Below are 22,390 nucleotides of genomic sequence, written 5' to 3'. Positions count from 1 at the left end.
TATATTGATAGAATATTAAATTATATTTTTGTTTGCAAATATTATAATAAATTTGTTTACATTTTTAACCAAATATATGGTAAAATCAAAATTATACATTAGAAAAGTCTCTTCAACTATTTTTTTTATTTGCTTAAAAAAAATGAAAAATATGGAAAGTTTTTCTGTGGGAAACTCAATCCCCACAAAAATAAATGGTTAATTTCACGAGAATGGAGAATAAGAAAAAAAATAGAAATGGGGATAGCGAAGGTTTCCTGGTCACCGTCCCATGAACATCTCTACACTAGTGACATTATAAATAAATAAATAAAATTAAAATTGATTACATTAGTAAGGATTTAACTATTATAAAAAAGAACTAAAAATAAATAATTATTGATCAACTTAAATAATCAACCACAATAATTTAAATAAATAAACACTAAATTCTTATATATAATTCAACAATCGCAAGGTCGATCCATCAAAATTATCAAAATAGTACCAAATGTTTTATTTGGCTATGTATATCACATCTAAATATATAACTCTTTCAATGCTAAATATCTATATCCATTGATAAATCCTTATCATCCAAATGAGATTAATAGAGCTTAGCATTGACATAGCATGGAATGTAGGTGCCATGGGATAGCCAATGCATCATTTGCAATGCCCTAAGCAAATGCATGGATGTAGGGATGATAGCATCTGCTGCATAAAAATGCTATAATACAAACACGTGCTTGCATCCATCTCGACTAATCTATACAACAACTCTTTTATCGATGATAAACATTAGGAAAAGATTAAGAACACGAGTTTGATTTGAATGGAGAAAAAAAATGATCCTTTTGGCTCTCCCTTCTCTTCTTATCATTTGAGAAGAAGATTAACTTCTGCAGAGGAAGCAGTTAAAATGCCAAAAGACTCACCACTCAAATTACAGTTACAATTTCAAACCTTAATTATTTTAACTTTTTAACCATTTCACTCTAATCCCCATCATCATGATTCCCATAATGCCAAAACTCTCCTCTTTTACACATTCCCTTACTTCCGATCCCTCCCCCTTCCCTTCTCTTCTCCTACTTCTTCTCATCTTCACCCTTCATATCCCCACATGCCGTTTCTTCTCTTATTTCCTTTCTGCAAGCCCTTCTCTGTACTACCATTGTGCTGGCCGTAGTAACTGGCTCTGCAATCCCATGGCAATATCCAGTCCCAAACGGTTGCCTTGTGGTGGTTGGTCTTTACGAGTGGCGCCAATTGCCTTACTCGTGGTGGTGAGTTGGTTGACTGAGAAGGATGCAGAAGGAGTCGCTGCTCAGAACTGGGGGTCTCGGTGCTGTCATGTTCCGAACATCTTGGACATGAGGAAGCACGAGATGGAGGCTGAAGGAATTGGTGGTTGTACTCCTTGGGTTCTTGTGGGAATGATATTGTTACTGTTCAATATGGCTCAACGGCAGGCGCTCATTCAACATTGCTTGTTTGTAAGTATGTGAACTAGGTTTCTATGGAAGGAGATAAACTCGAGAGTGTTCTCAAAGAAGCTGTTTTCTTTTTCTTCTTTTTGTGATTTTGTACAGTTTATGGCCTCTAATTGGAGTACTTAGTGTCACGGTCATGCTTGTCCTGGCCGCATGCCCGTTACACGCCAAAACCCTTGTCTTGTACTACTGTCCTTTACTACTTTCATGTTGTATAACTTCCTTGCTTTTTTTCTAAGAGAATGACGTTTCAGCAAAATCATGTCTACGCCTGGTAGACATGAAATGCCTTAGAATATACTATAGAGGGATGGAACTAGTTGTCAAATTCTCCCTACCCGAAATGTTATATATTGTTACGCTGTTGTTGTTGCCTTTTGTTTGCATGATATATAACACCATTTTCAATCTCTCACTCAATCCTTGCTTTCAAACTCTCTTTCAAAATCTCTCTGCCCCGCTTTCTAAAACCTTCTTCTCAAATCGGAGCTAGAGGCTTGAGCATACGTTGCCCGACCATAGGCGATACGATCCGAAGTTGGCTTGACTCACTCGGTGATGAGAGTGAGTACCACACAATCGCCAAATCCACGGCCAAGAAAAAGGCGATTGTGACACTCAGCATGGGTTATTTCGTAACTACTCTATAGACACCATGAATCTAGATTGGAAAGTCCTTTTGTAACCCTTCCTTCATAAGAAGGGACCTTATCCCTTTGTCCCATGGGTTGTTTTGATCTGCATTTCCCTTGTTTCTCATTAAAAAAGAACGTAAGTGAATTAATCCTTCTCCAAAGTATACTTGGTCTAGGAAAGGAAAGAAAAGAAGCATACACCTAAAGACTGATGAACCATCTTTGTTCAATTTATGTTTTCGTGAGACCTGCAAATCAAACACACTTATCACTTGCATTACTTTATACTATAAATGATCAGACAATGTATATCAGTTTCATGTACAGGCATATTGGTCGATGAGATAGACGAGTACTCTCAGATGAATGTATAGATATAGCATGACGTAAAAGGACGTCAAAACCCATAGATCATCTAATATCGAAGGTAGAAAGTGTATTTCTTGTCATGGTTTACATAACTTCCACAAAATTTAAATTGGGACGTTCGTGACTTGCAAAATTACCTGTGATGGCATTGATCTGTACACTGCAATCACTCTATACCATATTCCTCTGCAGATTATCGACAATTTGCAGCCCACTTTCAGATGCAATAACTGCTGTGCAACTGTAACACACGGAAAAGTATAAGGAAGAACTCAACTTGTCAGAACTTCAATCTAGTGTGTTATTAGCAAAAAAAAAAAAAAAAAAAAAAAAAAAAAAAATGTGCATAGTGCTGAATAGTCAAGGAGGTTAGGAATAATGACTCTAAGATATTGTCCATTTTGAGCTTAAGCTCTCATGGTTTGATTTGGGATTTTCCAAAAGACCTCATGCCAATGGAGATGTATTCCTTACTTATAAACTCATTATCATCCCCTTAATTAGTTGATGTGGGACTCCCGCCCAACAATCCTCCCCTCGAACAGGTACACCATAGAGCCTCCTCTGAGGCCTATGGAGCCCTTGAACAGCCCCCTAATTGAGGCTCGATTCCTTTATCTGGAGCCCTCGTGCTTTGTTTGACACTTGAATCATCTTTTTTACTACATCTTCGAGGTTTACAACTTGTTTGTTCTACATTTGAGGATTTTATTGACATGGCTAAGCTAAGGGCATGACTCTAATATTATGTTAAGAATTACGACTCTCTACAATGGTATGATATTGTCCACTTTGAGCTTAAGCTCTTATGGTTTTGCTTTGGGCTTCTCCAAAAGGCCTCATACCAATTGGAGATGTATTCCTTACTTATAAACCATTATCGTCTCCTTAATTAATCGATGTGGGATTCATGCCCAACCATCCTCACCAAAGGACATGTGAGGGGTTAGCAAGGGAAGATAATTCCTAAGAAAATGAATGTGGAATGAAGTATAATTCACAAGTACTGTTTTTCTGCTATGAATAATATCAATTCGACAAAGTAAATTTGTTGAACTTGAAGCAGATGGAAGAATAATTCTGAAAATGGAATAAGCCAGTAAGGTATGCAGACATCCAATGCGTAAAACCAAGCAAGAGGAATTTCATTTTAGCAAAAAGAAAAGCAACTGAGAGAAATACTGACGGAAACTTAGAAATGACTCCATGATCTACAATTCCATCGATCTGTTCAAGACTTTCTGCCACTGCAGCTGCAAATGCATTTCATGTGCTTAGAAACTATTTCATGTCATCTATGAAGAAATGAAAGTAGAGGCTAGAACAAATCCTCACGCACCCAGACTTGATATTGGAGATGTAAATATGACATCCAGAATGTTATGCCCTTCTCTAGTGACAAATGGGAAGTCACCCCCGAGGGGACCTGCATGCCCAATCGATGGCCTCCTCCATACCTTAACGTGGAAAATTTGATGTCAAGCCAAAGTTTAATAATCTAACATTGAACTACTAAAATAACTAAATGAATAATTATGTGTGTTTTCCCCTGTAAATAATGATGCTTAGAAACCAAAGGTTACCAAGCCATACTGAAGACATGTTTATGATTGACATCTCTCGTTCATTTCTTTTCCAAATTAAATTACTACATTACTTTTACTGAATAAGGACCTTTTTGATTTTTCGCACTCATGGAAGATCCGTCTTAAATCATTATTTCATGTGTTGAGCATAGTTAAAGAGACCGTGCAATGTATAGATTCACAAAAAGTTACTCAAAATTGAAATAAAAATATAAGAGAGAACAAAATCAATATTTCAATATGTTTAGCATATGTAAATAGAACATGCTACCTTTATATTGTCCAGTTAGATCTGCAATTAACCCTGCGCATACTTTTGAATTCATTTGTTTAAGCTTGATTTTGTAATGTACAAAGTTACGATTTACAAACATTTGATCATCTTTGTCACAATTTACATTAATTGGTATAGCATTCCTCAAAAAGAAAAAAGAAAAACTATAATGAGCATGGTGCGTAAGCAGGTCAAACTAACGAGTTTCGCTTTCTGAGCTACATGAGTAAATAATAAAATCAAGCGATTCCACTCGGCAAAAGCAGGGTAAAGTTTGACAAAATTGTAATATCCATCAGTAAAAAGCTTACCTCGGCATCCCCTAAAAAGAGATCATCAATTTCTTCTGCAGTTTGCATCCAATTAAGCTGAAAATAAATTTCAGTGTTTCTTCATTAGCTATCTGATAGTCTATGTCATATATAAGCCATGCTATAGATGATATTGATGTCTTCTCACAGAATTCACTAGAACTGGAATAGAACCCTCGGGGCCACCCATATATTGGCTATCTTTTACCATGAATGCAAGCTGGTTGGAAGCATTTAATATAGACTGCAAATAAATGAAAAACAAGAAATGAACAATTAGCACAGCAATTATTAAATATATTCTCGGGTCATAAGTTCTTTTCATGAGAAAAGAATAAGAAAATAGATGATCACGAAATGATTTTTTCTCATTAATTGTGATCAAAACAGTAGCCCTATATATAGGCTTACTGTGAATACAAATAAACAGCATTCAATTGGTAGGGAATCTGCACGTGCACCAAGGGTTTGACCTAGATTGGTTTTGATAGGGTAGACATTGGAGGTTAGAACATGACGAGAACAGATTCGATGAGATCAAAACTCGACTAAAATTCAAGTGTGCCAATATCGCATGTGGAAACGAGCAGAAAGGTTCTCCAACAAATCCTATGGGTCGTAAACCCAACTGCAGGATGGGATAGAGACCACATCAGGTACCCAGTAGTTTGGTAGACACAAGAGTCACACCCTCCTCGAACTTTGACACGATATTGTGGACCCACTTAGGGTTCACCAACCTAATCTTGTGTAGATGAAAATCCGGTAACAATCGACTATGTGTTTCATAACATCCCTTAGTGGGCCATCGGTGTTGGAAACAGAACAAGGCCACGCCTCATAGATCATGATACATGGACATACGACATGGGTAATAATAAAAAATGATTCCCAAGTGTACCCTAAAACCCATGCATAAATTCCGATGAGTCGATGTGCTCAAATGAGCCGAGTGATGATGTATCACTATCAGTGGAGGCCTTGATTGGACCAACCACAAGAAATCGCAAGGGCCAGGTGCCCGCACAAAATCCAGATGAGCAGACGTGCTCCGATGAGCAATGTGACAAAGGGTCACGACATGACTTAAGCCCAGAATGGGCTAGACAAGGATGAACTACAGACTCCAACCTCAGTGAGCCAGCAAGGAACCCAATTGGGTCAGAACCTGAGAATTTAGAGATAGAGAACTTACAGATTTCAGAAGCTTGAATACGCTAGAGAACTTAATGGTTTCTTTAAGATAGACTATGATGATTGTATGTGGTACTTTGATATCAGAGTTGAGGTTCGATTAGAACCTATAAGTAGGTTGCTTATTGAGTATATTTTAACACTCATTCTTGCAACTCTTTGATTTTACAAATTGAGTAGGGACCAGGAGGCTATGACACGAGCATACCAATGTTGTGCAGTTACAGACGGGCCACTAGATTCAAGTAAGGAGTCATCTTACGTTGCATTCTAGTTTTATGTAGTCAAGGTCATTTCTTTTTGTATTTATAATTTGTTTTAAATGAAGTCTATAATCTTTTACTTGTATTTAATTTTAATGGTGTTGAAATCTTACTTTTCTTTCCATTTTAAAATGAAATATTTTGTCGCATCTCTCACATAACAGTCCATGATTCAAAGTCACGAAAAGTAGGCTATTATATTATATGTCCTGAGATTGCTAGTCCTTATGTGTCAAACATGGAAATTCCATTTTAGGGGGGAAATACTAGAAAATGATATCATTGATCGAAATCCTAAACTTCAAGTTTATACTAGAAGGGCATTAAATCAAAAGAACCAGGATCAGGTAACCACTCTTTATCTGATGTGTCTAATCTTGATATTCCTATATTCCATATGTATTCGTAATTGTACCAAAACCCTACTACAAACTATCTTTCTTACCATGGATTGGTCTCGTAATCACAAATCTTTACCTCCAGGAAAAACAACCTATTTCTTCCAAGGAATATACAAGAGGCCCAAAATGATCCGAATTAGAATTTAGTAGTTATGGAAGAGATGAATGCTTTCAAGCAGAATTGCACAAGGAAGATATTAGACCTACCAAAAGATAAGAAAACAATAGGTTGTAAATGGGTATTTTCTATAAAATGCAAAGTTGGTGGTAACACTGAAAGATATAAAGACATGTTAGTTGCTAGAGGCTTTACACAAACCTATGAAATAAACTGTCAAGAAACGTTTGCTCAATTGCTAAGATTAACTCTATTAGAGTTCTCTTATATATTGCTGATAATTCAGATCATATAACAACGCCTAAACTAGCCAAAATGTGCATAACGTGATTGTCATGAGAGATTTTTTGTCCAACAGCTATTAAGGAGTCAACAAGATTCATGATCTTGGTAAAGTATTCTTGAAGAGTGAGAGTACCTTTCTTCATTGTCTCAAGCTTCGATTTCAATTCCATAGCCCTAGCCAACTTTTTCACAGAATAGCGAACATTAAGAATTTACCAAACCTCACAAGCGATTTTACAATCCAGTATTTCAGTTGATAAGGTATTCGACATTGATCCAATATCCATGTTGTGATTAAAGTTTCCTGCTGAATCCATTGCTAATATGTGGTATGATTGAATCATCAAATGCAATACATTTGGGTGGAATGTCACCAATTTCATCAACAAAATTCTCCAATTCATGACCTCAAAGTACCATTAACTCTTGAAATTTCCATAACAGGAAGTTTTCTTCGTCTAATTTGACAGTAGAAGACTTTTTCGTTGGATTAATAACCTTTGAAAGTGAAGAAGAGTTGAGAAGATCAGAAGAACTCTAATGAATCGAAGAAGAATCCATGGGAGAAGTAAAAGAAATCAGATCTAGACGGTTGTTAGACCCATCTGTTACCATCACAAGTTTTTGACATGAGAAAATAGAGATGATCACGAGATAGTCATTTCCCATTAATTGTGGTAAAAGTAGTAGTAGCCCTGTGTATGGGCTTACTGTGAATACAAAATAAAATGAATAACATAGGAAAAGTAACTACAGCTGTAACCAATAAACTAAGTATTTAAAAGACTTTATAACCAGAGTACGACTTCTTTAGTGAGCTCTCTTAACATAGGGACTGAACATAGTTCGAGAGTTTTAATTCAGCTTGCTTGAAAGCTTCATCCTTGTGTTCTCTGTCCAAATATTTTGAGGCTTTTCTCTTGAAGATATTTATGTACATTGGGATGTTTTTATCTTCTATTAGTTTCTATGTTCTTTTTGTTTTTCACTTGTGGTGTTTGTATCTTTTTAGCATCTCTTTTCATTCCTTTAATGAAAAGTTTCATTTCTTGTTCAAAAAAATATATTCTAGGTCTTGTGGGTTCAAGTCTTCACATGACATTGACACCAAATTGTTGTTGTTCAATAAAAACCAAAATTGTTTCCAATAAATATAAATAATCAGACCTTCTAAACTCCAAGTTGTTGGAGTCTGCAGGTTTAAGTCTTCACATGATATTGACACCAAATTGTTGTTGTACATTTAAAACCAAAGTTGTCACCGATAAATATACATGATTGGATCTTTCAGACTCCAGGATCTTTTCCCTGCTATAGATGGAAAATCATGAGCCCCTGATTTAGGAGCTTTTGAAAATGGTAGGACATGCAAGCCCAATGATTTAGGAGCTTTAGTTTTTGCTTCAGTTATGTTTGGCTTGGAATAGAGATCGTTTGCCTTTGATAGATGAGGTGCTTCTGGGTTTGCTTTTTTGTGATAAGGGCTAAGTTTTGTGACACACTAGTTTCTTTGCTATTCTTGGGGTATTTGGTTTGAGAAAAATAATAGGATTTTTAGAGAGGTTGAGAGGTCTTGTGATGAGGTTGGGAAGGTTGTGAGAGTTCATGCATCTTTGTGGGTGCCGATTACTAATCTCTTCGGTAATTATGTTCTTAGTTTGACATTGTTGGATTGAAGTCTATTTATGTAGTTAGCTTTGGACTCTCTTTTGTTGTGGGTTTATTTATTGTATGTTCTTGTTTTTCTTTCATTTCTTCTCAATGAGCTTAGTTTTTTATGATAGAAAAAAATTGATAGGACAGATAGATTTTATTCACCTTCTCCTGGATTATTGAATCTTCCACTTGCGGTTTCCTATGCCCAATGACAGCAATCAGGGTTCCTTCTTCCATAATATCAGCATCATCAAATGAAAAATCAATCTACAAAACAACAAACTTATTGTTACTTGACTGAGGTCTAACATAAAAAATAATACAATACAAACCAAAAAGTTAAAAAAAAAAAATTGTTAAGTACCATTATTTAGACAGAGAAAAATGTTCAGAAAATAAATAACTGCTCGTCGGGAGGAAAACCGAATTTTCCATCTTTAATGCCCAAAAACCATAGAATAATAATTAGAATTCAATTATCCATTATTAGGGACTTCGTAACACCTCATTGGTATATTTTTTTTAATATCCGGTGAGTGTCTAAGTCTTATTTGCGTTCACAATAGTTATTTATTTTTTATCAACAAGGTATCAGAGTTCTTATGAGAACCTCAGGGGGTCACAAAAGCTCTGCAATCTTTTAGGTTCTCTGTGTTTTTTTACCTGAGTTTGTAACTTGGGAGGCCATAAAAATTCTGCAATCTGTTCCAATTTCATTAATGCACCCCAATGGCAAAGAAGCATCAAACAAACATGAGGAGACTCTTGTCTACCCTTTAAGATTTTCCGATCATAACTAAACTTAGAGACAACCTTGAACTCACAAAGTACTCCAGTAAAGAGCATAATTAATTAAGAATGGAATGTTTAGCTCACTTGAGAACTATCATTGAACTGGTCTAGTGGAATTCCTGCCTTGGCAGCTTCACTCGCACTTGTTATGGACCTGTATCAAGCCAAGGAAACTGACATGGTGCGTTAAGAAAGAAAGGTACATAGAAAATCATTTTGTCTTTCAGAAATATAGACATAGTGCGTTAAGAATGACAAGTACATAGAAGAAAGTCACTGACTTTTAAATTATAAATATAATTACGATTATTGTCGAAGTCATTTTGCCTTTCACAAATATATTCAACAAGTTGGACGTCATCAACTGGTGAATATCGAGACATGGTCAGCATTCAAAATTTCAATGTAAAATACGACTGCATAAAATTTAATAACAACCAAATAGTTGGAATTTTGTTTAAGGAATCCCAAATTGGCTTTTGGCCTAACATCTCCAATGCTTTCAAGAGATATTCACTGTAAACCTCGATTAACTTTATAATTCTAAGGGTGAACTTTCAACACAAAACAGGTCTTGGGAAGGAGATTTTAATTATCAAAAATGTTTCTTTCACATCAATCTAATCCAGTGTCGATAAGAAAACAGAGTACGACTACAAATTGCCAATTGTTGTAATGATGAAACCAAGCATGAAGTATCAGACATCGTCAATGAATTCAAAGGATAGTAACTCACATGGGTATCCCTACTATATCTTTCAAAGCACCTGTTCGAAGCAACCGGCCAAGATACCCAATGGCCATGCCAGAAGCTTGACCAGACCCCAAGCCAATAACCATTCCACTTTTTACGTATGCATCCACCTAGAATTACAAAGACTCGCAGCAGTCATTTTCCTCCGGAACATACCCTCTAAATAATTAACAAAAGCATTTTCAAAATCAGTTCACATACAGATCAAATTATCACAAAACAAAAACTATCGACTCTTCCAAATATTTGAATTTAGACTATCTACAATCATTCCACTCGTACCCTTTCAAAGATTTTCTCAATCTTGTGTTTTGCTCTAATCTCAAACCGAAAGGCCCTCTTTCAGCCAGATTACACAAAGGTGCAAGAAGAGTAATGTACAATTTTTCTGCCAACTCAAACAAACTCAATGGCCGAACTCATAATCCAACCTTTCATTACTTATAAGAACGATGAATCCCGGTCTCTCTGCTTCTCCCATTTTTATCATACCTATTTGCTCTGATTAGTTCGCCAGTTCACATGCTAGGTAAAATCACACACAAAAAAAGCAAAAAACGCTGCGCCTTACAGTCACATTACAGGAAGTATCCTAAAACAGAGAGCTCAGACATTTCTTTTACCAGAACGAGTAAAATACAAGAACATTGTAAGAAGAAAAAAAAATGCTCGTTACTTGAAACCATACAGTATGCTTGGCGGCTTGAAGAAGAGGAGATCCATCGGCAAGAACGGAGGTTGAGGCAGAAATTCTGAAGAAATTTCTTCCAAGTTTGATCTTGGGGCAAAACTTGCGCAAAAGAATGGATTTGGAGGAGCATGTGTAGGGAGAAGCTGAAAGCGAAGCGGCCATGCCCACTCTCATTCGTCTTCTCTGCTACTGCCAAGAACTCCGTCGGTTCAGATTGAAGCAATGGAGTGGATAAGGAGGGGGAAGAGGTAAGAGGTTCAGTGACAAGTATGGCACTTGTTTTATTTATATTTTATTTGAATCAACACTAAATTAATTAAAATAATTTGAATTTTCTCTGTAAAAATCTTTTTATTAATATTTTTAAACTTATTAAAAATATTCTTATCCATAATTTTATGGAAAATTAATATTTTTAAACTTCTGAAAAAAATACTCTTTACCCTTAATTTTAATGAAATTATTAATATTTTATTTAGAAAATACCCTTTTTAAAAACTTTTAAAATACCTTTAAAATTTTTTAAAATTTTTTAAAAAATACTCCTGATTTTTTAAAATAATATTAAAATATTTTTAGAAAATTTAGAGAGTATCGATAAAATAAAAAATGTTATGCTATTTTTTAAATTTTATTAGTATTTTTTAAATATAGTATTAAAGGTAAAATGTATTTTTGAATTTAAAAAAAAAAAAAATTGAAAGTTATTATTGAAATTTTTTAAAATTCAATAGTATTTTTTAAACAAAATTGTTTCCTACCCTAACTAGTTTTTAGACTTTTTAAAAAGTCTTAAAGGAAATTATTAAATTTTTTTAAGAGTTTATTATTTTTATTAATTTAGCCTTATAAATTTTGCATTTGGTTACGAATATTTTATTTTAAAATATCATTAAATTTTGATAAGCTTCTTCATTAATACCTTTAGATTAACTTCAAAAATATTTTTAAATTTTTTTAAAAACTTTAGAAATACTCTTACTTAAATATATGGCGAGACCGTTAGGACAGCATTTCAAAAATACTTATAAACTTTAAAAGTAAAATTAATTCCCTTCAAATTTTAGAAGAAAGTTTAAAACGTTTTTATTACTAACATTCTTAAAATTCGAGTGAGAGATGGTCTATAAAATGCAGATAAACGATTTACATCAATGACGATAACAACTTTTTAATTTATTTTTTTATTTTTTTATAAAAGTTGAGGATGTTAATGTTATTTTTAAAAGTGCATGGGTATTTTTTTTAAAGTCGAAGGTTATGAATAAAAAAAATTCAAATATAAGAATATTTTTTAAATTGCCCGATTACGTATTAATCAATATTCGGTTATCGATAAAAAAGATTTGTCTAAGTTTCGTTTCTTTTTATCTAACTCACTTCCTTTTTTCTTTGTGAGTTTCAGGAATATCCTCATTCATAGGTCTGAGATCCACATCTATGAATTGAAAGGTCCAAATGATCAACTCTACCATTAGTTGTTAGAATCAATAGGCCTTCAAATAGTTCATTAGAAAAAAATTGATTTTAAAAGTCCAACAGTATATTTGAAAGTCAATAGGAGAGGGAGGGAAAATGCAAGAAAAATAAAATTTGATCACGATCCTAACTTCTTATCCGACCATAGCTCAATAACTTCAAATCAGCTCACAACTCCCACACCTTGGTTATTTTCATTTAAAACTATTTACTCGTTAATATACGTTGGTAAATTTCTTTCCATAACCCTGCGTATTTTAACTATGTTCGAGATGTCTAACTCAAACATCTGACCTTCCTTATCAAAATCATTTTCATGCATATGTTAGCATTTAGTATCTTACTAAACTATAGCTCCCCATTCACAATACAAATCTTGTTAAATCTAAATATCGTCAATACATCAATTAACATTCACATTACATGCAAGGTAAATATCATTTCTTATCTTTTATAAGGCATACCTAATAGCGATGGAGCATCAGCGGTGGGACCATGGAACAATACCAACTGTAACGATCCTGATTTTCTACTAAAATAGGGTCACTACCATATGCATGACGTAACCTTTTTATATAGAAACATTCATTTAAAACAATTTCATAAAACGATGTCATAGACTTGTACGTTTGCATAAGAGTCTTGAAATAAAACAATGAGAAATATTCAATGCAAAATAAAATAAAAAACCAAAGAAAAAGATTAAAACGATGCCCTAGACTAACTTAAGATCTACAAAATAAAATGTAACTACCCTAACGCATGTTTCATGGTCTTTAATGCGATATCGCCGTCAAGGGTGTCTTGCTTTTACCTGAAATATAAGAGTAACACAAAGCTGGAGTAATTTAAGAAATAACCAGGAGTTGACCCCACTATTAGGGTTAGAGAATGCAAACACATGTGACCTCCATATTCTCTTAGGTGACCTCCAGTTCGAAAAAATTGGATGTGTAATACCTCTCTATAGGATGTGTAATACCTCTCTACACACGACTCACACATGCAAGTGTGGGTCCACCAGGCAGGCTCGCACACCCCTATCAGGCTAGCTTCTCCAGGCTGTAGTCGAACACTTGGAGGTACAACGACCGTCGTGCACCATGCCGAGCATGATGATCATTTCAGTTTCATAGTGCCCGCGTCTGTACTCATCACAAACTAGAAGTATCCCAATGCATGTGAACATACAATTTTGCATGATGTTCCCATACTTTGCAGGACAACCCTATTCATTCCTCACGTATATGCTTCATAACATAGTTTTAGGGGTTTATCTTTTTGAGAGAATGTTGAACTAGTAATTGATTGCTAATGCTCAATAATTTCTAAATGAATATAAATTTTATCTTATCAACGAGTGTAACGGCCCAAATCCATCGCTAGCAGATATTATCATATTTGGATTTTCCCTTTCGAGCTTCCCCTCAAGGCTTTAAAACACGTCTGCTAAGAGAAGGTTTCTTACGAGTGTTTTGTTCTCCTCCTCAACCAATGTGGGACATCACAATCCACCCCCCTTCTGGGCCAAGCATCCTCGCTCGCTGGCATTCTTTTCCTTTCTCCAATCGATGTGGGTCTCTTGCCAAATCCACCCCCAAACTCGCTAGCACTCTTTTCCTTTCTCCAATCGATGTGGGACCCTCGTCAAATCCACCCCCCCCCCCCCCCCCCGTCAAATCCACCCCCTTTAGGACCAGCGTCCTTACAAGCACACCGTCTCGTGTCTACCCTTTGAGAAAAAGTCTCCTCGTTGGCTCATAGTCTAGTGTCTAGTGTCTGCCTCTAATACCATTTGTAGCGGCCCAGATCCACAGTTAGTAGATATTGTCCTCTTTGGGCTTTCCCTGAAGGCTTTAAAACGCATCTACTAGAGGGAGGTTTCTTACCCTTATAAAAAGTATTTTGTTCTCCTCCCCAACCAATGTGGGACAACACAATGAGCTTCCTTTTTGTGTGCGCGCGCGCATATATATATATATATATACATATGCCACCCATAGCCCCCAAGGTGGTAGAGATTCTACCTTTCAATTTTCTTATATTGATTTGCAATGAGTAATCTTACCAAAGAAACAAGCCTGTAAAATGAAATTCCTAGCAGAAAAATGTGTTTCTATCATTTTTAGATTTACTGTTGCATTTATCAGGTAAATTTACAGGAGTCAATGAATGTCTATTATCAACCAAAAGTTCGTTTATTGTTAAAAAAATTTACATAAATGAAAGAAAGAGAGTGATTACTAATTGAAAGCAAGGAGTTAAAGTGCTAATATCTATCTAGAATTGAAACTTACTGCAAATAATATATTTGTTATTTCCAGGCATATCTTAGTGTCATCATTGTTTACCTTTACGACCACCACTTCAAGCAAGCTGAGAAGCTCTTCCATGACTGTTCATAGAGAGTATAAATTCTGAACTATATCATCATCATTATCTTTTCATCTGCTTCCCAGATTTTCATACTTGGCTGTTCTCCAGTTAGTTAGCCTTGGTGGGTACTCAATGATATACCTGATGATCCACTTGTAAAAAGCAATCCACTTTCACGGGGAGATTCTTCCAAGCTCACCTAATTCCACAGAATCAACAATTAATACACAACCAATTTTCTTAGAGCTCTCTTGTATGGGACCCTGTCCTACAAAAGCTATCATATAATGCTAGTTTTTGAGAGAACAGACTGAATAAATTAGGAAATACTATAAATTGTTACTAAATAGAAAAACTGCTGCAGAAATCTCTATTTTTTAATTTTTTTTTAACTAGGAGCGGAACACTATGTGAGATCCCACATTGGTTGGGGAAGAGAATGGAGTATTCTTTATAAGGGTGTGGAAACCTCTCCCTAGCAAACGCGTTTTAAAAACCTTGAAAGGAAGCCCGAAAGGGAAAGCCGAAAGAGGACAATATCTACTAGTGGTGGGCTTGGACTTTTACAAATGGTATCAGAGCTAGACACTGGGCAATGTGTCAGTGAGGAGGCTGATCCCCGAAAGGGGGTGGACACGAGGCGGTGTGCCAGCAAGGACGCTGGGTCCCGGAGGGGGGTGGATTGGGGGGTCACATCGATTGGAAGAAGGGAACGAGTGCCAGCGAGAACGCTGGGCCGTGAAGGGGATGGATTGTGAGATCCCACATCGGTTGGGGAGGAGAACGCTCATTATAAGGGTGTGGAAACCTCTCCCTAGCAGACGCGTTTTAAAAACCTTGAAAGTAAGCCCAAAAGGGAAAGCCGAAAAAGAACAATTTCTACTAGTGGTGGGCTTGAACTTTTACAAATGGCATCAGAGCCAAATACTGGGCGATGTGCCATCGAGGAGGCTGAGCCCTGAAATGGGGTGGACACGAGGCGGTGTGCCAGCAAGGACATTGGGTCCCAAAGGGGGGTGGATTGGGGTATCCCACATCGATTGGAAGAAGGGAAAGAGTGTCAGCGAGGACGCTGGGTCCCGAAGGGGATGGATTGTGAGATCTCACATCGGTTGGAGAGGAGAACGCTCTTTATAAGGGTGTGGAAAGATCTTCCTAGCAAACGCGTTTTTAAAACCTTGAAGGGAAGCCCGAAAGGGAAAGCCGGAAGATGACAATATCTGCTAGCTGAGAGCCCATGCATGTTAAAAAACCAATTGAAAATTTTGTCGCTAATGAACACTTCAGCATCAAACTGGAAAGGCAGCAAGAGGAAATGCCAACTTTTGACCTTTCAAGGAAAACAAAACAATCTTGCAACATAAAATAGCAGAAAACTGAGGAGGTGACTCACCTTGAATAGAGGTCCCAGGAGGCCATCATCAAGAACATCTGACGTGCAGGTAACAATATTAGTTGGATTAAGCACACTAAAGAATTTCTCTCGGCTTCTAAAACCTGAAGAAGTCGAACAATAAAAAACATAATCCTCTGAATTAGGAAATTAAAGCTACTTTTAAGGTAATACCTTTTGGAAATATGGCTTTCTGGCGGTGCAAGGCTTTCCAAACATAATTGTTCCAATATTTGTAGGTTCAACAAAAGGAACCAAATTCCAAGAACATGGCGGTGTCTTTTCTTCATGTGCTGCTTTACAAACGTCCTTTTCTTCAAACACCAAACTCTACGTTTCCTCCAAATCAATGATTATCTGCTCACTCCTGTCCCGCCTCGTCTTTATTAATACCCTTACTTCACCATTTACAATGCATTAAAGCTATTATTTCTGAGACCAAGATGACTTTCCAATTACCTTAGCTACAGATCCATTGTCGTTTCCCATTTCACAGTATCTCAAGGCCCATTCTTTAATGGCATCTAATCCCCCTTCTAATGCTCCGACAAGTGTGTGCAGCTCGTTTATACTGTAGCGAAAGAGCACACACCTGTCGTCTACTGGACACGAGCAAAAGTTACTAGCATGCTTAAGGCATGAGAACCGATCGGGGGAACACTTGCATGAGGTTGAAGAGAGATATAAGTCGTAGAAGCAGGCGTAACACTCTCTTTCGCTTTTGCAATCAATCTCGTTTTCCATCTTTTGCACCTTCATAAGAGTTGGAAGGCAATTCATTCTTTCCTCCTCCATCTTTACCCTTGTCTGTGGATATTGACATGATAACATCAGTTTTAGTACGACATGAACAAGCCAGATAGCTCACTCAGTGCCACATTCATATAGACTATGCAAATGCAAACAGAGGATTTGGGAGGATGAGAAAGAACAGTTTACCTTGATCACTTTTGTAAGATCTCCATCTTTTCCACACACACTTATCCAACTCTGATTACTTGGAGTTGTCTTTTCAAGAACTAATAGCTCCCAAAGGGCCTGGGCAGCTTCCCGAGCTGATCCCATTAACAATTTATCATGTGAAAGCGATGTCCTATGTCGTTGTGCACTATAAAGTTCGATAGCATTTTGCCCATGAATCAACCAGTCCACCGGTGCCACGTTCACAGCCTCAGCACAGTTGAAACCACAATTAAATCCTGCGTGATATGCCCTTGGAAACGTAAGAACAAACTCCCTGGAATTTTGGACCACTCGATACACAGGTACTCCTTCAGATTTGAGTATTGAAGGAGATAATTGAGTGACCTGTTGCAAGAAAAAAGTCACAAGTCTTAGAAAAAAAATTCAGAAAAAGGTTGCTTCGACGGAGAGAATTGAAGATGTGACAGAAAGTTATCAAGCACACCAGTGGACGACAGTCAAAGTAGAGGGATGAAACGTATAGCATGGTATTTAAAAGGTTCAGAAAAAGTTATATTCGATGGTTCATGATTCCCACTATACAACATTGGAGTTACACTAGGTGTCCCCAACCGTCGAATGAATTGGACTAGGCTCGTACAAGGGTCCGTTCTATTGTTGATAGAAAATATGTTCCGAGAAAACAAATTATTTGGATGACAATTAAATGATATCTATATAGATGTATAGTCAAGACCGTAAATCATAACAAACCGACACTTCTAGAACTTTCAACTACGGTGAGATGTTTATGTTTGTGGGAGTTCATTCCAGCACGATTTGGAAAATAATAAACTGATCAAATTACCAAGTCATGAAGTAAATCTGGGTGTTCTTCAAATAAGTCAGGCAAATGTTTTTTCATTGCAGCTTCTAAAGAAGGTGCGTAGCTTCCAGGAACTCCATACCATACTTTTGGATCGCCCCAGTGCATATAGTTTAAAGAGTAAAGATGGTGGTCTTCAACATGCTGGAAAAAAATCACAACAAAAAACCTGGAATGACTTTCGAGAAGAGAAAATATTTCATAAAAAGTTGCAGCATTTAACCAGATAATCAACCGCGCGAGTCAGAATTTTCCAAATGTTTCTTCAAATAAACTGAAGTGCCAAACATCATCTTACTACGCTATGCTAAATATCAAATTTCATTTTATTACAAAAGAAAGAGATGCAATAGATGATAAATAAGCAAAAAGCAGTATAGCATACATCATGACAGTTCGTACTTCTGTAACCTTCAGACTTTTTTTAATGTCAAATAAAAAAGAACCAAAAGGCATTAATTTTCAGTATTTTTGTTTTCCTGATCTATTTAATCGATTGCAGTAGTGAGATAGTTGGGCCCAAGTGCAAAGCACATAATTTTTAGAGATAGTTGAAAACAAAATTAAAAGCTATCGAAAGGAAATACCCAATTTTTTGGAAGCATAGAAATTACAGTTCTTGCAATAACCTAAAAGGTTGTATCAGAGCCCCCGAAGGAGGGTGGATTTTAAGATTTCACATCAATTGGAGTGAGGAACAAGTGCCAACAAAGATGCTGGGCCTGAAAGGGGGTGGATTGTGAGATCCCACATCGATTGGAGAGGGGAACGAGTGCCAGTGAGGATGTTGGGCCCTGAAAGGGGGTGGATTGTGAGATCTCACATCTGTTGGGGAGGACAACAAAGCATTCTTTGTAAGGGTGTGGAAACCTCTCCCTAGAAGACGTGTTTTAAATATCTTGAGGGGAAGCCCGAAAGGGAAAGCCCAAAGAGAACAAGATCTGCTAGCGGTGGGCTTAGGCTGTTACAGTTTCCTTATCTCTGCACCTTCTTTAGAGACAACGGAGTCCTTAGCTACTAAATATGTTAAGAGTGGATACATAGATTAAACTACCATTCTCAATTATAAACAGATTGTTCTCCTAATTTTATGTAATATGGACATATTCAAAAATTACTTGAAGATTAGATGGATTTTGAGAATAAGAGACCCAAGGGAGAGGTGAAAGGATGGTGATTTCTTTTGGTAAGAGACATTTCATTCAACAAAAATAAATCCGGGATACGTGAAGACGAGAGGTCTCTACTCTCCTTAACAAAAGAGGACAAACTTACCCAACAAAATGATGAAAAGAACATTCCGACATACAGCCATGGAACTAGAACTCCAGATATATCACTTTCCTCAAAACACAGAACAGAACCTGGCAAGCGAGGGAAGTTATTCAGATTCCAACCAGACTTTACATATGGATCTGAAATTCCTTCAGTTACCATCGATGAGGCCTTGGGAAAGCCACTGGCGAACGTTCCTGATTCTATATCAGCTCCATAGTAAACCTGCAATACGGCATAATAAAACAGAGTACTCACGAACGTGCAAATATTTAAGAAATACAAAATAAAAAAACTAGTAAAAGACAATATTTTTATACCTCGACCTCATCAGTAGACTTTTCAACTATCCGCCAGTATTCACCCTCAATATCCTCCACAGAAGGCTCCCTTCTCTGGCTAGATTTGATATCAAAATTTAAATCCTCTTGAGCCTGCTTAATTCCAAAATAACATTCCTTAAAGTAGTCTGCATATGCCTGGAATTCCTTGAGTGTGAAGTCTGGTCCCGAATTGAATCCAAATTTTTTATCAGACCCAGAAGAAGGGTTTGCTTCTACACCAAGATTGGCGTTTCTAACTGATGTCCCTGCTCTTGCCTGCTTTCTTCGCTTGCGTTTTCTACCTCTACTCTTCTTTTTCATGGGCTCCCTATTTTGTAGCAAATCAAGTTGCTGAATACGAGTAGAAAATTTGTCATTTTCCCATATGCATTTCTCCTTGAGAACACATGGTGGATTCCAAGAAGGCGGAGGGACAATTCGGCATATACCATAAGCTTCTGCTTGAAGGCGAATCTTAGCTATGTACCCAAGTGTATCTTCAAATTCCTAATGAATAGTAAAAGTGGATAAAAACAAGTTTGTATAAGAGAAACAAAAGACTAAGAAGTTGTACAATAATTTCTTTAATAAATGATATTACCTCAACGGTTGGATAAAATACAGGTGCTTCATCAATTAAAGGCCTGCACGCTTCATGCGGGTCCCATCTAGCTGATATCTGCAACATGACAAAAGGGGGTGATAATAAAGGGTACTTAATTTTGTTGGACAAGATACATACATCAATCACAATATATTGGTGTCATATGAGGATGCAAAACATGAACCTGGAAGAAAAATATTGAACAAAACTCCGTAGCTAAGGAACTCCACCAAGAAGCTCAGAAACAACTCAAGCAATAAATGTATCGAGGCTCTCTTCTAATCACACCACAATCCAATGATTACATACGAATAAATAATGCTAGATTTTGTAATAAAGAGGTGTCTCGAAATAAGTGGAACAGTGGAGTAGAATGTTAATGATAAGAGTCCTGCATCAGGGCAACAACCCGAAGGCACAGATTCCCCCATCAAGAGCAGATGCATTTAATATGGACATTAAAGTGTACAAGAAAAAGTCTCAACTGAATCCTTCTCATCCAAATCATGCATTTTCACACATATTACAAAGTTCATATCGCAAAATTTTATAGGCCGTGTGCCACGGCATCTAACAATGGTGCTCGAGTTATGTACCTTCAGATGCTGAGGACTCCCTAACATCTCAACAATCTGATCACTTTTATGACTGCTCTTGGAAGAACGATCCTGGAAAGAAAGACCTCAAGTGAGAAAGGAGTGTATTGATTTATATATATATGTATATATGTGCCTATCTTAGCACAACAAAAATTGGACATCCGTCTAAATTGTGATAGCAAGTTCTGGACGAAAATCCAGTGTATAGAAGAAGATATTTTATAGGTCTAACATTATCAAATACAGATCAACGTTAACAATAACGATCAGTTGAGATCGTAACTTGACTTGGGTTCCAAGAGAATGAATGGATAATTCTTTTTAAAAAATGATCTCTGGTTCTATGCTCTAAGGGCAGTTTACAGTGCCTAGATCTAAGGCTATCAAAATAATATTCATATCACTCATTAGAAAAAAAAACATCACCAATAGGAAGTTCATAATACACCTTTTCACTATTGTTAGTGAACATGTTTTCTTCAAATTGCAGCAAAATTTGAAGAATTATAATTAGCAAATTGCAAAAAACCTACGATCGCCAGGTAAACAAACAAAAATCTGAAAAAAAATTCGAGAACAAAAGATAAGAAAAATCTATAAATTTTGTTCTAGAATAGAAGGAAGGAGAAGATCTGTTCAATCAAAGGTCAGATGGTAAAAGATTGATTTTACGATGTTATATTTACCCGAACAACAAGGATAACAAATTCAAACATATTCAATTTCAAGAAAAGAAATCAGAAATCATTCTGATCTAGCGACAGCAATGGCGTGAAAACCTAATTCATCAAACAAACAAGCAAAGTTCAAACCCATTTGCATGCAAATACACAACATTATCAGAGAAAAATGTTCCTGCATGAGCATAATCAACCTATCATATTCAGAACAGGAGTTAATAAATCTAGTGCTTACCCCAAATCAAGAGAGCTACAAAAGCAAAAATCATTCCGGGAAGCAATGTTTCACCATTGTCTCAACCAAGAGCTTTAATGGATGTAAGTGGATTGATTTACAGAATCAAACCCTCGATAGTAATGACTGAATCCTAAAAAAAAAAGGGAAAAAGAAGACCTAAATGATAATCAATTGCATGTTTTCAAAGAAACCCAGATTCTAAAATTCCACAAGAGAAATGAAAAATACCAAATGTTGAAATCAAATGGAGGATAAGGGATGGAATTAATTGGTGAGTTAATAAGGCAGGAAGAACAATAAATATGAAGAGGTTTCGAAATTCCTGATAGAAACAGGAAAAAGAAGCGAGAAGGGGCCTGAGAGAGCAAATGTTAAAGAAGGAAGAATCAGGGAGATAGAGAGAGAGAAAGAAAAGCCGCTAAAAGCACGCGGATTAACGGAAAGCGGTGAAATCGAAGCCAGGCAAGAGCCAAAACTGGGAGTTGATTGTGAGGCTAATTTTGATGTGGCTCGTTGGAGCTCGTGATTGTGCCCCAGTCTAGTCCAGTCCTATCCAATCCAGTACGGATTTGGCTCGTTGCAAAGCAATACCATACAAATAAAGCAACCGGAAGCTATGGATTACTAAGTTTCTGGTTAAGTCGATGGATGTCTTGTTACAAACACGATCTATCGTTAAAATCATTATATGGCTGGCCTTCTGTTTAGATAAAATTGGATTGTAGTACTTCTCTACATACGACCCACGAACGTGAGTGCCTAAACAGTTCGCACATCTTGAACCTATCATAGTCGAGCTAGTTGTCCGTAGCAACGTTTGGAGGTCGGCA

The 22,390-nt window shown here is 36.6% G+C and overlaps 2 protein-coding genes across 7 annotated transcripts; both read right to left on the bottom strand.

Annotated features, from left to right (window-relative positions):
• Nucleotides 1–2,359: 2,359 nt before the first annotated feature.
• Nucleotides 2,360–11,046, bottom strand: LOC111801743 (NagB/RpiA/CoA transferase-like superfamily protein). 3 transcript variants are annotated; one of them, XM_023685877.2, is made up of 9 exons: nucleotides 10,802–11,046; nucleotides 10,096–10,223; nucleotides 9,444–9,513; nucleotides 8,730–8,834; nucleotides 4,799–4,894; nucleotides 4,651–4,707; nucleotides 3,819–3,936; nucleotides 3,666–3,732; nucleotides 2,360–2,720 (listed from the first exon to the last, which is right to left on the bottom strand). In XM_023685877.2, exons 1-9 carry the CDS (start codon nucleotides 10,976–10,978, stop codon nucleotides 2,651–2,653), a joined length of 888 nt encoding a protein of 295 aa, XP_023541645.2. In that variant the 5' UTR covers nucleotides 10,979–11,046; the 3' UTR covers nucleotides 2,360–2,650. The 3 variants fall into 3 exon arrangements, with proteins under 3 accessions (XP_023541645.2, XP_023541646.2, XP_086982925.1); XM_023685878.2 differs by having other exon boundaries at nucleotides 3,666–3,726; XM_087126799.1 differs by lacking the exon at nucleotides 10,096–10,223 and having other exon boundaries at nucleotides 10,802–10,973.
• A 3,388-nt stretch (nucleotides 11,047–14,434) lies between these two features.
• LOC111801742 (lysine-specific demethylase JMJ14) lies at nucleotides 14,435–22,099 on the bottom strand. Of its 4 annotated transcripts, none has more exons than XM_023685876.2 (11): nucleotides 21,558–22,099; nucleotides 20,640–20,711; nucleotides 20,041–20,118; nucleotides 19,437–19,946; nucleotides 19,117–19,341; nucleotides 17,824–17,985; nucleotides 16,992–17,360; nucleotides 16,512–16,859; nucleotides 16,227–16,419; nucleotides 16,053–16,156; nucleotides 14,435–14,858 (listed from the first exon to the last, which is right to left on the bottom strand). In XM_023685876.2, exons 2-9 carry the CDS (start codon nucleotides 20,664–20,666, stop codon nucleotides 16,414–16,416), a joined length of 1,725 nt encoding a protein of 574 aa, XP_023541644.2. In that variant the 5' UTR covers nucleotides 20,667–20,711; nucleotides 21,558–22,099; the 3' UTR covers nucleotides 14,435–14,858; nucleotides 16,053–16,156; nucleotides 16,227–16,413. The 4 variants fall into 4 exon arrangements, with proteins under 4 accessions (XP_023541644.2, XP_023541642.2, XP_023541641.2 ...); XM_023685874.2 differs by having other exon boundaries at nucleotides 16,227–16,859; nucleotides 21,558–21,716; nucleotides 21,789–22,098; XM_023685873.2 differs by having other exon boundaries at nucleotides 16,227–16,859; nucleotides 21,558–21,690; nucleotides 21,789–22,098.
• Nucleotides 22,100–22,390: the final 291 nt, after the last annotated feature.

This window comes from Cucurbita pepo, chromosome 9, assembly GCF_057944985.1.
Source record: "Cucurbita pepo subsp. pepo isolate OVF chromosome 9, ASM5794498v1, whole genome shotgun sequence".
In the NCBI taxonomy this organism is placed as follows: domain Eukaryota; kingdom Viridiplantae; phylum Streptophyta; class Magnoliopsida; order Cucurbitales; family Cucurbitaceae; genus Cucurbita; species Cucurbita pepo.
Note: the sequence above shows the minus strand (reverse complement) of the source record. Positions and strands in the feature narration are given on the sequence as shown.